At 37.9% G+C, this 15,560-nt stretch overlaps 1 protein-coding gene across 5 annotated transcripts; it reads left to right on the top strand.

The window, feature by feature from the left end:
- Positions 1-1,257: 1,257 nt before the first annotated feature.
- LOC131242875 (uncharacterized) lies at positions 1,258-11,505 on the top strand. 5 transcript variants are annotated; one of them, XM_058241817.1, is made up of 13 exons: positions 1,258-1,359; positions 2,399-2,449; positions 3,377-3,647; positions 3,731-3,805; positions 3,913-3,971; positions 4,077-4,212; positions 5,917-6,016; positions 6,239-6,305; positions 7,344-7,442; positions 8,233-8,322; positions 9,494-9,648; positions 10,368-10,469; positions 11,090-11,505. In XM_058241817.1, the coding sequence occupies exons 3-13, from the start codon at positions 3,395-3,397 to the stop codon at positions 11,235-11,237; spliced, it is 1,284 nt and encodes a 427-aa protein (XP_058097800.1). In that variant the 5' UTR covers positions 1,258-1,359; positions 2,399-2,449; positions 3,377-3,394; the 3' UTR covers positions 11,238-11,505. The 5 variants fall into 5 exon arrangements, with proteins under 5 accessions (XP_058097800.1, XP_058097803.1, XP_058097802.1 ...); XM_058241816.1 differs by lacking the exon at positions 1,258-1,359 and adding an exon at positions 1,368-1,632; XM_058241818.1 differs by lacking the exon at positions 1,258-1,359 and adding an exon at positions 1,369-1,632 and having other exon boundaries at positions 5,920-6,016.
- The last annotated feature ends 4,055 nt before the right edge of the window (positions 11,506-15,560 follow it).

Raw genomic sequence — 15,560 nt, 5'->3', positions numbered from 1 at the left:
ATGGACGATTGGATGAAGGTACATGTACGACACGTGTGCCCAAGAAATGGACAGCAGAAAAGATAGATGGTACCTACCATTGAAATGAAATGGTCCCCACTTGGACGGTGAGGATGGTCTGATAGTTACGAATTTCAGACGGTGGTCCCAATTGAATTATTAGAGTCAGTCCGCGCTAATGCATGGCCCAGATCGTTCGTCATTTGTCTACGTGTTAAAATGGTCCGATGCACGAAATAAGGAAATCGGTGCACTGCACTTGGAATGGTCCAGTTAACAAACATCACGAGATGTGCGAAGGCACCACGTGGCAGCACGGCAGCTGCACATGTAAGTACGAGCAGCACCTGTCTCCTAGCTTCACGTAACTTTTCTAACATGCATGGTTGTGATTAGTGAATCGAAACCGTCCCTCTATGGGCCGGCTCCGCAGCGACGAAGAATTAGATACTCTGACAGAGTGTGATGGCTGATACGCAAGCACTGAGAAAATCTACCCATGGCATTTACGTAATCAGAATTGAATTGAATAAATTAACGGGTTCCAGTGGAGATGTGTTATAAAGTAAAAAGTACACATTTGATTTTCTATCTATTGAATTGGTAGACATTTATTGAACGGCGAGATGAAAAATAGCCAGGAATCAAAAGTTAATTCAACCAATCGCATTTTTTGGTTGTTATTAAACTTACAGTGGGTTCCACCTTTTAGCCTGCGTATCAATCACCATTAGCGGCCAGAGTATCGAATAACACAACCTTGTATACGTGGCAGCGGATAATGAATCGTGACTGTCCATCTAATCTTGACTGCTATGGATGGTAGAGATGGTCTAAAATCAGACAATCATAGCCATCAGAATGCCGGTCTTCAAATTAATGGTCAAAATTGGTTAAAAAGATGGATTGTCCGATCACCCTGAATTTTGAAAATATCCATGCGCCACCGGAGCTACATCCCTGTCTCTTCCACGTGTACGGTGGAAGGTAGGTGACACCTGGCACAATATCCGCATGGGAGCCGTATGGACTACTGCACCTATGTGGGCAGGTTGGGTGAGCTGTGTCCACGGCCAATGAAATATAGCCATCTGGTCAGTGAAGGTGGCCCACGAAGTTGGCATTTTACAGGACCACCTACGGGTTTTAATCGTACAGGTGGCATCCATCTGCACATGAACAGTTGTAACGTTCAGGCAGCATAGGTGATATAAAACAGGAGCGGTTCCGATTCATCATTCATGTATTCATTCTCCACGAGACCTTTTCGTTTTGCTGTATAGAAGACGCTTCGTTGCATCTCAGACATCAGATCGAAACGCCTTTCGCCAGCATCCAAAGATAGCCCTTAAAAAAAACGTCTCTCTCTCTCTCTCTCTCTTTCTCTTCGAACGCCATTTGGACGCTAGTAGTGAAAATGCTACTCAAACGCAACGACTCTCTCTCTCTTGTAACTGTCTAATTTCTGTATAAAACCCTCCATTTCTGGGGTTTTTTATATTATCTCCGCAACGGAATTATCCATTTCTAGGTTTTATTTCTCTCAGTAGGAGTCTCTGTTTGACTCCGCAACGGAATTGTTGTAAGAAGGGAGATTTCTATAGAACTGTCGAATACAGGGTTCTGGACGAGGTAAATTTCGTCTTGAGCTCGGAATTCAGAGCTATTAGATTGATTTTCTATGAAACATGCAAGTAACAAGAGCAGATCGGAGCTTCTTTTTTTTTTCTTTTTTTTTTTAAATATCTCGGATCTTGTTTTTTCGATTTTTTCTTGCTCGATTTTACTCAGTTTCGCGCAATCCATTGTCGTTTCTTGAAGGATTTCGATTCTTCATCTGAAATCGCAGTGTTGAATCTCTAAATCCTCGTTTCAGCTTAATCGTACAAGACCTGCTTCTTAAATTTCCTCTAATTGTAGTGAAGTTTGCGATTTTTCTATTTTCTTGCTTAATGCATACTCCTTTGATGATCTTCAAACATTCACAGTTGGAATTTTCATCGAACTGAACGGTAATCAATGTTTTCGAACGCCTACTCGCATTTACATTTACTCTTCTTCTGTCTTTTGCTTGTTTCGATTCGCTTGGAAAACTTTCACTGCCATTTTTCAAAGGCTTTAAGCATTTCTTATGGATCTGCGATTTCTTTTAAGAAGACGCATCAGATCTGCTTGTTGGCCGTACGGACTATATTTCATCAATTTAAGCTTCTTTAAGTTTCTCCCCCTTTTTCTCGAAATTTCTTTACTTTTACCTTTTGCTTGCCACAAGTCAAAGGAACCCGACTTTGAGCTTAAAAATTTATTGAAAACTGTCCTTTCATCGTGGCTTTCGCGTGATTTGGTTCTTTTTCTTCCCTTCCTTTCTCGTGTCCTGACTTGTGAAGTATTTCTACAGAGATCTAAAGAAGCTTTGACGGATCGGTTGAGCTCCTGATACGCAGAAAAGGTGAGGAGAACTGCTGTGCTTCCGATCTCTGTCTTGTTTCATTAAAAGGAGAAATTTGGTATGTAAAGAAGAAGAAAAGGAAAGTAGGAAGAGAGAAATTTTGATTAGGGTGCATGAATTTTGATTAGTTTTCTGCGTCTTTTAGATAAATTCTAGTTTGCCTGCTCCTCTGTTTGTTATTCAACTCATTTCCATTAATATTTGCTTGTGGTGAATATACCAATCTTATGTTTTATCTCTTCGTTATGTCTTGCTTCTCTAGAAGGGGAATTTCGGTTTTTGAAGAAAAAAGGAAATAGTAAAAGAGGAAAAAACTCATATGAATATAGGTTTATTAAATCTGACTTTTGTAAAAATCTTTTGGATACTTTTAATGGCTTAAATGAGTCTTGTGCATCCCCTGCTGCTCTTCAGGTTTAATTTTATTATTTTTCTCTCTGATTGTCAATGGCAACATTTTCTTGACATGGACTACCTCTGGTTGATATCTTTTTTTCTTTTTCTTTGGGGTTATTTTGGTTTTACAAAAAGAAGAAAGAAAGGTTAAAAAGTTTTTTTTTTTTTTAAAAAAAAAAAAAAAAAAAAGCTTATACAGACTTTGGAATTTTGACTCCTTTTTCTTATACATGTTATAACAGCATGTGAAACAAACCTCCTTAACAGTTGTTGATTGTAAAGATTTATAGACATGTTTTCTCTGCTTCTGTAAGATTCTCCAGTTTCTTGAATTTTCTTGAACTCTGAGGATTTTGAATCACAACATCTTCTGACCTTCTTATCTTTCCTGTCATTTGATTTTCCAATTACCTGCAGATAAGTTAGTGATGCTTGAATTTTGCTCATTGGTCAGCAAATTTAGTTTATCTTGGTATACTTGGAAAGACTGCTTTTCTTATGATATTCTGTTCTGTTTTACTTCTGTTTCAGCAAGAACAATCCGAAGATATGGGATGCCTAGTATCAACACCAAATGATGGTGACGGGAATAGAAGGCGGCCTGGCAATGTGGGGGAAGTGGCCGTTTTTGTACCTGGATTACGCATCCCTAAGCCCATTGATTTTTCTCAGCCATTAGGTGATCGGTTGTCTAAAAGTTTAGTCGAACGTCTCTCTGCTCTTAGAACTAGAATAGTTGTCATGGCTGGACAAGAAGCTCCAGTAGCTAGAAAGCCACGGAGGAAAACAGCGACACGCCATGGTTAGTTGAACCTCGAAGAACCTCAGTCAGTTAGGTAGATTAAGCATGATACTGATAGAACTGGATGAAACTGATGTCTGCAGGAGGCTCAACATTGGCTGATCTTCAACAGGCTCTTGAAGATTACTTGCCAGTTCTACTGGGATTAGTAAAATATGGTAAGTCAAGCTCTACATCTCGAAAACAAACAACTTTGTTATGTTTTACCAAGTATATATAGCCAATTCAGTTTAGTCATTGTCAGTTGCATGTCTTTATTGTGCAGGAAGTAACCCAAAGCACATGGTACATTTTTTGTGGATTAATCAGGAGGATGATGCAGAGGTGTGAATCAGTATAGCTTTTTTTTTTTTTTGGTCAATACCCATTCATTTTTCGAAATCTTTTGAGCTAGATGTCACCTGCCTAATACTGCTCACATCCTTGCAGGAAACAGCCATGCCAAATGCTTGGTATGAGGTATTATCAGTTCTTCACTTGATGGCCACGCTATCCTTATCACAGGCCAATTTATTGCTTCTTCCTAAAACTTCTACAGATGGTTATCAGCCAAAAGTGTCAGAAGGTGCGTCTATAGAGAGTGACCATTTGTTCTAGTCATTACGGCCCTTAAAAAAAAAAAAAAAAACACTTCTCTGTTTCTCCTAGCATATACATTTAATGCAAAACAGTTTAAAATCAATGTTCTATGAATCAGTTAAACTGAACATAGAATGCTGCTTCTTTCTCAGTGTTACAGCTATAGATATCAGTAGGTTAGGCCTCATATGCAAGGCCAAGTGCGAGCCTGAGCCCAATCTGAAATGGGCAAAATATTTTAGGCATGGGCCTGACCGTATTAAAATTTTGTCAAGCGCAGGCCTGACCTGTTAAACAATTTCTACATGTATATTAATGATATCTAACCCATGAGTGGACAGGCATGCACAGAAATGCACACACGACTAATATACCTTATTATTGTCATGGCCCAAGCCCGGCCTGGCATAACCCTTCTGGACAGACCCATGAGCTAGATCCAACCTGGCCCAATTAGTAATTGTATGTGAACATGTTGGCCTGTGAATAGACACTATATTGTGTAAAGCTTTTGTACTTTATTAAGATTAGAGCAACTGTATCTATGCACAGTATACGAAACTAGATGATACGAATATACCTAGGTATTCAGTAATGGCAATGGTGGTAGTAACAGCCAACCTTGTCGCTGTTACAATACAGGCTATAACAGTAAAAAACAAAAAAGAAGAAACTGTGAAGGCCCTCTATTGGTCCGTTATGGGCCCACGTAGGCCTGTTATGCTCCCATATTGGGCCCATTACAGGCATTGTTCTTCACAATGGGCGTTACAACCCTGTAACAAGTAACAGATCCCACTGTTAACACTACGCAATGGTTGTTACCATTTTTTAATAGCATGATATGTAACAGTTGTATACACAGCTGGACCCATATCTACAGGATACTAATCTAAGATTATACTAATTAGTTTGGATGAGGCTGCTAGATGATGATATTAATCTACTAAGATTATGGCAATCAACTCTAACATGGCCCAAGTTTGATCCTTGACTTGCCAGGCCTGAAAACCCAATGAACCTGAAGCTAATTGAGCTGCAACTTTCATGAAATCCAGAGATTTAAATAATTTACCATTTATATTTACACACACATCTTTGTGTACACATGCTTCATTACTGTCACCCTTGGCAAGGATTAGTTTTTCTTATTTTGTTGGGATTTTCTAAGCATTGCCAACATTGGAAAACACTATGCAATGGCTGTTAGTGTTCCTGCAATTTGGGTATGTGATGTCATTCGAGCCAGTTTCACAGCATAACTGATAGCTTTTAACATTTTAAGAAAACTCTGTCAAATGATAACGTGACTTTATATTTAAAAAAACCACATTGTTTGCAATTTAGACTGGTGCAGACTCCTGGAAACTGTCAAATGTCTGTTTTGGAAGTCATGTCTGTTCAAAAAGTATGATGTGAACAAAATGTGTTGAACTTTAGTTCTCGTTATCACTTCTCTTGCATATGTAACTACCTCGTTATCTTTATCATAGTTTGGCATTATGGCTTCTCTCCTGTGGATGTAATGTTCATGTTACTGACTCTTCTATTCTAACTATGGTGTTTTTTATCTACCTTTTTGCTGCCTAATACCAATTTCTGTTTCGCACCCTAGTGCACATTCTTTACTCTTACCTTGATTGCTATTGCTGCATGTTATCATTTTTTTTTTCTTCTGTGCTCTTTGTAGCAGAGAGCAGACGAAATTCTGTTGATATTTTCTTGAAGGCAGCAGGATATTTGGATTGTGCGATCAGACATGTTCTCCCTCAGATACCTCCCGACCTCAGGTTTATTGATGATTTTTTTTATTTTCTTCATTGTTAACTTTACTTAGGAGTTTGTTCTCATCTTAATCAATTTATAGTCTCTGAACATAACACGACACTGGGTGTTGGCTCTGAATGATGTTTAGACTTTAGAGTTATAGGATAATCATGGTTGCCATGTTGATTCATCATGGTTAAGTTTTGCAAATATAGTGATCATTGTGGCAATCGTTGTTACTGCAGGACAAATCTTCCAGTAGACCTGTCAGAAGGAGTGTTACAAGCTCTTTGTCAGCAAGCATTAGGCCAGGTACTCACTAATATGTCCATTTGATACTTCCTTTGCAGTGCATGGCATTTTTGGTACCTCTATCCATGGCCATGGTTTGTATTCATGATAAAGGATGAGGTATAAACTATTTTTGTTTATGTTCTCGGAAGCTGAAGCCAAATTATTTGGAAAGTTGGGGGCATGGAATCTCAATTTTGAGAAGCATATAATAGTTATAAATTCACCATATATTAAACCATTGACCAAGGAATGGCAACCGTTTTTTTTTTTTTTTTAAATTATGTTGCATAAAAGTTTTGGAGCATTTGTCAGTTGTATCTTTTTGCCCATATGATTCTTGGACTGCAAGTTGAAGACAATTTATCGATTTGGTTTGATGTTGAATAGTAAATTAGAAACTGATTCTCATTCTCACTAGTGTAACTTTTCTCAATGAAGAGATGTCATTTGGTTCAGCTATCTTTCCTCACTGGTTTGTGTAAAATTCCTTCCCACACCCAAAACAAAAATGACCATTCTATCTTTCTGTTCTGTTTTTATTTCTGCAATTCGGTTAATTAAGTTATTCTGAGCATTTAACTGTAGGTATGCACGTGGTGCTTGGTTTCTAAAAAACCTCTATCCCCAATTAACAATAAAGCTTTGCTTCAATTTGTTTTCTTACTACTTTAAAAAAAGAAAAAAGAAAAAAGGAAATGCTCATAATGTTTAAAGAGTTTTCATTTAGTGGTGCCATGTTACCTGAGGATTTACGATGCGACCACTCTATCGAGCTCTGCACTGTGTTTTCTTTAGATTAATATGTTTTGTGATTTGAGTAATCAAAATGATTATATGTGGGTCATGATTTACTTTGCCTTTGGAAGCAGTTCGTCCTAATTTATAGGATACTAGCAATTCTTGAAATCTATTTTCACTGAATTGCGTTGCATGCATGCATGTTTCTTGTTTCTACGGAAACAGGACAACTTGTTGGATTCTGTCCTGTGAATAGACCATTACCTACTATGGCACTTATGCTTTACCTCTTGTTTTTTTCCCACATGGCTGATATAGGGCGTTGATATTCAACTTGGACTAGCAATTGATAGTGCTAAGGCTACTCTGGCGGTAAAACGGAGACTTGCATGCGAGATGGTGAAGTACTGGAATATGGTATTAATACATTCTCTATTAAGTATTGTTGACAACATCATACCAATCATATGGTGCTTTTGTACGCTTGCATTGATTTTCCTTTTCCACCAAATCCTTTGTGGTTAAGTCTCCAGAGATTTCGTTAGTTGCATCTTGCATCCACATTTGAGTATGATAAAGGTTCCTAAAAACCATGTCAGCCTAACAGCTTGTAGTGTTTGCAAAACTCACATGGCTTAGCTCCACATGCTATATAGTTTTTACTTGATATATTTGAGATTTAAAATTTTCTAGCTAGATGATTTGATAACAGAAAATTCAAGTGTGAGATTTGTGATCATGATTACCGGAATCCCCCTGCTATTCCCAATAACTTATGTTTTATGCTTCCAGGACAGTTCTAGTTTGTGTTTCCAGCACGACTATGTGATCCCCTCTAATGTAGAATTATTTCATAAAACCTGTATGATTGGTTGTCATGGATTTAAAAACATCTTATATAACTCATATCACCAATACACATCGGTTTTTTAACGTAGCATTATGTTCCATCTTTTGCATGTATTGCTGATATCGGCACCAGATCAGTCAACAACTGTACCAATACAATGATACCAAGTGGTCATTGTCCAATATGGATGGTGCATATTGGTGTTAGACCCATGGATACATGCTCTGATACCTCTACTCAAATCATTTGTGTTGCTTCTGTATTACTCATATTATAACTTTTGAAAAAAAATCATATCATAAGTTTGGAGCTTCTCATGAATCATTCATGTTTTGAATGTTAATTTATTTTATGTAGGCTCAAGAGAATATAGTGCACCTTCCATTAACAAATGGTTGGGGAGAAAAGCATCAGCTCTATGTGAAGTGGAAACATGCTGAAGCAAAGGTACCTTCCATTATTCCTTTTTTATTTACAAATGGTTGGCGGGGAAGCATCAGCTCCTTGTGTCTCTTTTGTTCTTCCTATCATATACAGCTAGATACATAAATATATTTATACCAACTGTTACAATTTTAGAATATCTTGGTTTCTCTTAGCATGGTTTGAAGATCTTTTGCTGCTCTATCAAATTGTGGTGCCTTTGGTCACTATGATGTTGTGGAAGCTCCTTCACTCCCTAGATTATGCTACACCTATGGTAATGCACATGGCCTGGAATATGAGGAAAGATAAGGGTTATGCTTATGACATCACTCATGGGTCAAGATATCATCCCAAACTGTAAACAACCCAGCATGTATTGTTAACGACACCTTGATGACAGAATATAAAGCTTTTGTCTGCTTGAATGACGATTCAAGCAGGGGGTACCCCGTGAATCCTCTCGTTGGACTTGACTCGTGTTTAAGAATCTTGAACTTCTAACTGTAGTTGTAGATTTCATTTATCTTGTCCACGAAATGCATGTACAAGACCATGCTTCCATCATTGCAGGGCCATAAAGTAAACAGTCACATGTGTAGTTTGCATGACAAAGTCGTATTGCATAACTTACAGGCTTAAAGTTTGACATTAAAAGTCAACAGGCTACCTAAACACCTGACACTGAACAGGACAGACCACTTGAAAACAAGCCGACCCCTTGATTTCTTCTATTCCATAATCTTTTTTATTTTTAATTTTCCCTTCTTTTGACAATAGATCATACGCCACATACTAACACATTGGCATTTGAACATGTAAGCAAGAGAAATATCCACCTGTTGGTCACTGCAAAATCAAATTTTAGCTGTTACTGACTGACCCACAAGCTCCTCTCCAGAGAACATTGATGCCTTTCAAATTACCAATAGATGACCGAACCACGATATGGACCTCCTCTCCTGATGGACCTGGCTTTCTTTTGTTTTTTTAATGGTATTTGGGCTCAGTACCCAGGGCATGGAGAAACCAAAGTCAATTCCTGAGTTTCAAGTTGGTCCATGAACTCATGACCACCTGCTCTAGGTGTTTATCACCATCACTAGATCAACACCAAAACCGGTGTTTCCCGTTCTTTGTTGTATTTGCTTCTCTGAATTGTAACTTACAATGCATTTACATAATTATTTATCAGGCTGCAGCATATTATTATCATGGGTTAATCCTTGACGAGGGGAACACGGAGAAATCTCATGGGATGGCAGTAGCATCTCTCCAAGCAGCAGAGGATTTCTTCAAAGAAAGTAAGAAGGCCTGTGAAGCATTCAACATGGCTCCTCCTACATCACGGTTGGTAACACCCTCCCAGATTTGCATCTTTCTTGAATCATGTGTTGCTCTTTCTTGTCTGGGATGGAATCGATTCTCACTCCTTTAGAATCTTGTGATTCTACACCATTCGAGTACTAAACTAGTTTCTTCTTTACCCCTCTGTAGCCTCTGCTTTCTATGACTTTTGGAAACCAAGGTCTCGGACCATGCACTCATTTCCCTTTGGTTTGGAGTATATAGAATCCAAAATTTTGGGACGATCGCTGAAGCTTTGAAACATGAAAGCATGCATTGCAATGCTTTGGATTATGCTAACATGGATATAGCCATTCGAATTGGCATGGTTGAAAACTTGAAATCGTATTTGGCTTGCAATGATTGTTTTGCAGGTCTGAGCAGAAAGCCAAGAAACTAAACTTGATCATGTGTGTTGATAAACTCACCAAATCGAGTCTCAACCCGATATTAACTAAGTTTTTTTTTTTTTTCCTGAAACCTTTAGAGAAACTCATTTAAGCATTTGAGAAATGAAAGAAATCAAATGTTCTCAGAAGGAAAAATTGCCCGAGTCTTTTGAGCTTCTAGATCAGCATGTGTTACCATTTTGGTCCTTCAGTTGAATGCTCTGTTTCCTCTTTTTTAACTCTTTTAGCTAATGATGCCCCATTTTGCTCCTTCAGTTGGATTCTCTGTTTCCTCTTCTTTAACTCTTTTTAGCTACTGATGCCTGCCTGCAGGAACGCACCTCTTTGGGGAACTATGAAATATCTCTCAGAGAAGATCCCAAAAGACACCAACAGCAAGGTGCGCATCAACCGGGATCTGTACAGTCAGGAAAAGTAAGTACAAATTCGGATTTCACTCTCTAAATGCTAGTGTCATGTTTCCCCCTGCTTGAATTTGTAATCTGTGTAAAATTATAGTAAAAGATAAAAATAGAAGGTATGAGCAGCCACTCTGATCGAAACTGCCTCCAATAATCTTCAAGCAACCATTATCTTTATAATTAATTTCATAGTATTTTCCTTTATTGTTATTTTTGTTGTTATCATTTTGTACCTCAACAACAATTTTCAAAAGATGAAGTTTCACTAATGGCATGTTATTTACATACATATACAATAAATGTACATGTTGATACATAAGTGTGTCCATACATATATCCATTCAGACTACAAAGACATGAGTTGGGTGCCTTCAGCCTCCATCATGCCTTTGAAGCTCACGAGGGATGCCCAATGAATATCAGGCCTCACATTGAATGCAGCCTGGATTTTAGTGGCACGTTTAGCTCCGTTGCAGTCATACATGTTAAGCACATGCATGCTTACATATCAGCAGACAGTACCACTTGTATTAACGACAGCTGACATGATAAGCATATGCATGCTTACATATCAGCAGACATTACCACTTGTATTACCAACAGCTGACATGGTTACTGCTGCGGGATTTCCAGGATTCTAGAGACGGCCCCTGCACTGCCAGATTTTGCTTTGGCACTGAAGCCGGATGAGTATCAGCTTCCTCAGGTGGACCCCTCATGGAACAATGAAGATGGGCAATTGCAGGGACGATCTGACCAGCTGACATCAGAACCCACTTGAGATCCCTTTCCAGATTACAGATGGGGAGAGTACAGTGACAAACTGGAGCAGCCATTGCCCAAGTGTGTATTCAGCAGTCAATTTTCCATCCCTGCCTTTGTATTATTCTCCTTCTCAGATAGAGATGTCGGTTGTGTGGATGTGGGAATGGGGATAGCTTTTGTGTAAGAGTTTCTGTTGTAGAATTTGTAGACTTAAAAGAAAGAATATTTCACATGTTCTTAATCAATTAAGGTATAAAATTCACTTCCTTTTTTTGTTCATGAAATTGGAATTATTTCTGTCCAGATCATTTTCCCATTTAAGAGGAACTCTCCAATGCAAAGCAGCCATGGATGAACATTCATTCTCATACAATCAAATCCTCTGATCATATAGATGATCACAGCTGGGGCGTCTACTCTTGTTTGGGCTTTTCAGTAGTTTTTTTGGCATTCTGACAAGCTATTGTGGCTTCTGTTTGCGTAACCATGGTAAATTGTCTCTGGTGTGTGGTGTCCGCAGCACGAGAAGTTTGCTATCCAACTCTCACATTCTGAGTAGCACCCAGTGGTGATGGGCAGTTGCTCAGGAGGTCCCACTACGCCATCATCTGCCAGAGTTTTGCTGAATCGTGGAATCATTTCTGCCTATGTTATCATCGTTACCCTCTTGATTATAAGAACCTTAATTAGATGGCACTGTGCATGGGCACATAGCTTTCCATCACCTCTCACTGCAAAACTATCAGCTGTCGCATGGCAACTCCAACACAGCCCACTCACAGCTGTTTCATAGGATTTTCTAGAAAAAGATTCCACTTGGGTTTTGTTTATACTATGGAAATGCCCTTGGGAGCCTGTTTGTCTTACCAATTACCAATTTAGATGGTAATATCAGTGTTTATTTAAACAACTATTACAACACATAATTAAAGGGTCAAATGCACATCTAATAAGAGATAGATAAAAGAATTTGTAATTATCTTAATTACATTGTAAAATTATCATATTTATAATTTGTTTTGGATAAAACAAACAACGTAAGCAATATCATTAGTGTTATCAAATGCAGCTGATGTCATCAGACAAATAAAGCAATTTATAATAATTGTCTATTTCCTTTACTAATGTAATCAGTAAATAAAAAAAAAAAAAAAAACACGAATGAGAATTTTCTCCTACTTACACATTCAGCTAGCAGAAACAAATGTTATTCTGCCAAGTATAATTGTATGTGTATACAATAACATGCTATAAATAATATATTTTAGGTTTTTACTATTATGATGGTAACATTGTGTTGACACTAGAAAAAAATTACTTTTTCAATTGTATAAAAGTCAAGAGTCGTATGCAGGTGTCGGCGTACTCTACCAAGAGCTGAAGTGGGAACGATGTTGCAGAGGGATATTCTAGATTGGTGACAGATGAAATGGTCTCTAAATAAAGTGGTTTACAATTCAGGGGCTTAATGTTGTAATTTCACGATGAAAGTAGGTACTCGAAGCTTTCGCAGCTTTGGTCGAGGACTCATCTTTCAATTTTTATTTTTATTTTTATTTTATTAGAGTTATGCCCCTAGATTTCGGTTGTCATATTGGATCTTGAAATAGGGCCAACCTTTATTAAATACAGTGATCAACACCGTTAATACCTTTTCTCACATCCAAAGTTTTTAATTTATTGATCATTAAAAGAAATCTCTCAGGTGTAGTCCACTTGATCATTATACATGTCTCATTTTTATAGAATTATCAGAATATACTCTACGCCACACCTCTTTAAAAACTGATGAATAAAAATTAAAAGGTTTTTGTAGCCCCAAAAGTTTTGGATCAAGCTGATATTCCTAATTTCCATTCATGCAGCCTTATTTGTACTTATCATCGGCTTAGATTTTCTTAAAGTGGTCCCTGGGAATTTCTCCATAACCACTGTCTGTGGTGCGAATTAGTTGAGACTCGAGCGCTGCTTGGCTGCGTCGAAATCTGATTACGCTTACCGATTGAGTAAACTGTGTGGGCCCAATGTGATGCATGTATCATATCCACTCCGTCAATCCGTATTTCTATATCATTTTAGGCCATGGTCCCAAAATTTAAACAATATCCAAAAGCTCAAGTGCACTGCAATAAAAGAAACAGTGTGAATTGAATGTATACTGTTGAAAAGCTCTTGGTTCAACGAAAATTTTGTATTAAGCTGAGATTTGTGTTTTCCTTTCATCCGTGTTTTTTAACCCTATGAACAAGTTTGATGACAAATAAAAATCAGCCTAGGTCATAGGAAGTTTTCAATGATGGACGTCATTATCCCCACTGTTTCCTTTAGTGTGGTCCACTTAAGCTCTGTCTATGCTTCAAAATTGGTTTGAACTCATAAAATGAGATGAAAATTTGGATGGACGGCCTGGATAATCCAAATACATTCACGGTGGGCCCAACAGTTCACTCAGTACCACAAAATCTTTCTGAGTTACTTAGTACGCAATCAGCTTCCAGTGTGGGTGAGACGGTGACCATGGGGCCCACCTTGATGTGTTAATCGTATATAATATTTATCTCATTGGAGTTTTGTTATGGTTTATGATGATGATTGCTTACGGCAAATGGTGTCTAGTGTACATCTTGTATTAGGCATCTTTCATGCATTTGTGTTTTGACTACTTGCGGATTCATATTGATATGCCGTTGCATATATTGCTTTGTATTGATCTAAGTTTGATATATTTGTTGATACTTGTCTATTATTATATATGTACTTTGTATGTATTAAACTATCGATGAATAAGATCGAGCCTCGACAATTGTTGAAGCAAGGGATGGATACCATAGTTGACAATTCCCGGCTTATGTGACTTACTAAGACAGAAATAGGAGTGATCGACAATAGTTAGAATTACATGGGATGTTTGCATCCAGTGTTGGTTTGTCCAAGGTTTCCCTTGGTCAATCAGATCGATATAATACCTGACTTGATTGCTTCTATGTTAGGTGATTGTATGATTACTACCAGAAAAACAGGGCAAAGGCTACGAATGAAAACCGTAGCTAAAAGATTCTAGCTACGGTTAAAATTTGTAGCACGCCCGTAGCCATTGAGGCTATAACCATAGGTCTGGAAGATATGGCTACGGATACAATTCGTAGCCATAGAAAAAATGCATACGAATTAAATCCGTAGCCATTGCTTCCGTAGTGCTAAAGTTTTACAGCTACGGATTATATTTATAGTTAAAAGTTCAGCAAAAACCGTAGCAATAGGACTAATACTAACAGCTACGGTTTTCCGATGCAAGGCTACGGTTAATAGCCGTAGCTAATGAAACTATAGGTACGGATTAAAGCCACGCCATATTGTCTATGGCTACCCGTTGCTTCTGTAGCACTAAAGTTTTACAACTACAGATTATATCTGTAGCTAAAAGTTAACCAAGAACCGTAGCAATAGGCCTAAATTAGCAACAGCTACGGTTTTCAGATATAAGGCTATGGTTAATAGCCGTAGCTAATGAAGCTATAGGTACGGATTAAAGTCATAGCAATATTGTTCGTAGCTAAAAATTATATACAGCTACGGATTTTACCTGTAGCTAAAAGTAAAATGAGAACCATAACAAAAGGATATAGCTACGATTTTCAACAAAGGGTTACGGCTGATAGCCGTAGCTAATGCCTATTGTTAATAAAAAATTTAATTAGTAATGGCAGCTCTTACCATCGTAGTACACCATGATAACTCATATAAGCTAATATAGATAAATACTTCATGGCTAAATCGTTCATTCATTCAATCAAACACAATCATTCATTTCTATTCACAAAAGTACAATGCTAACATAATAGTTATATGTCTATTTAAAGTTCTCATTAACAACATGATCCAATGCCTTCTTGCAGCCAAATAGTTTCTCAACAATCACAAGCGAAAACTCCATGGATGTGCATCTACTGGTTATCAATTTGCAATCAACTAACACCTTATTCTCAGCTTCGCTTTGATCTGAAAGCTTACTGCACATGGATGATCATATACCTGTTTGATCTGAAGGAGAATCAATGTTATATGCTGTCAGTCGTTCTTTCAACTCAAGCACCTCATCCTCTTCCTCTTCACTAGCAACGGCAGTCGGCATTTTCTGCTGAAAGACCCAAACCAAAAAGGCAATGAAAAGTCCACAAAAACAAGGAGATACTTGGAAAATAAGAAGTTTCATGATTTGCAAGCACACCTTTTTAGCAGGAGCCTTCTTCGGAGCTCCCCTGCCTTTGGGTTTTACCCCCCTCGAAAACATGTCCTACGGAGAAAAAAAAATAACATGCATTGAGATGAATGAAATCTT

Source organism: Magnolia sinica, chromosome 4 (assembly GCF_029962835.1).
Source record: "Magnolia sinica isolate HGM2019 chromosome 4, MsV1, whole genome shotgun sequence".
Taxonomy (NCBI): Eukaryota; Viridiplantae; Streptophyta; class Magnoliopsida; order Magnoliales; family Magnoliaceae; genus Magnolia; species Magnolia sinica.
This window is presented reverse-complemented; position numbering and strand designations above follow the sequence as displayed.

Excerpts from the sequence above, each read along its gene's own strand:
- LOC131242875 (XM_058241817.1), top strand. The coding sequence starts at position 3,395 with ATGGGATGCCTAGTATCAACACCAAATGATGGTGACGGGAATAGAAGG. Across the intron at positions 3,972-4,076 it reads ATCAGGAGGATGATGCAGAG|GAAACAGCCATGCCAAATGC; the intron begins GTGTGAATCAGT and ends ACATCCTTGCAG. Across the intron at positions 10,470-11,089 it reads GATCTGTACAGTCAGGAAAA|GATTCTAGAGACGGCCCCTG; the intron begins GTAAGTACAAAT and ends CGGGATTTCCAG.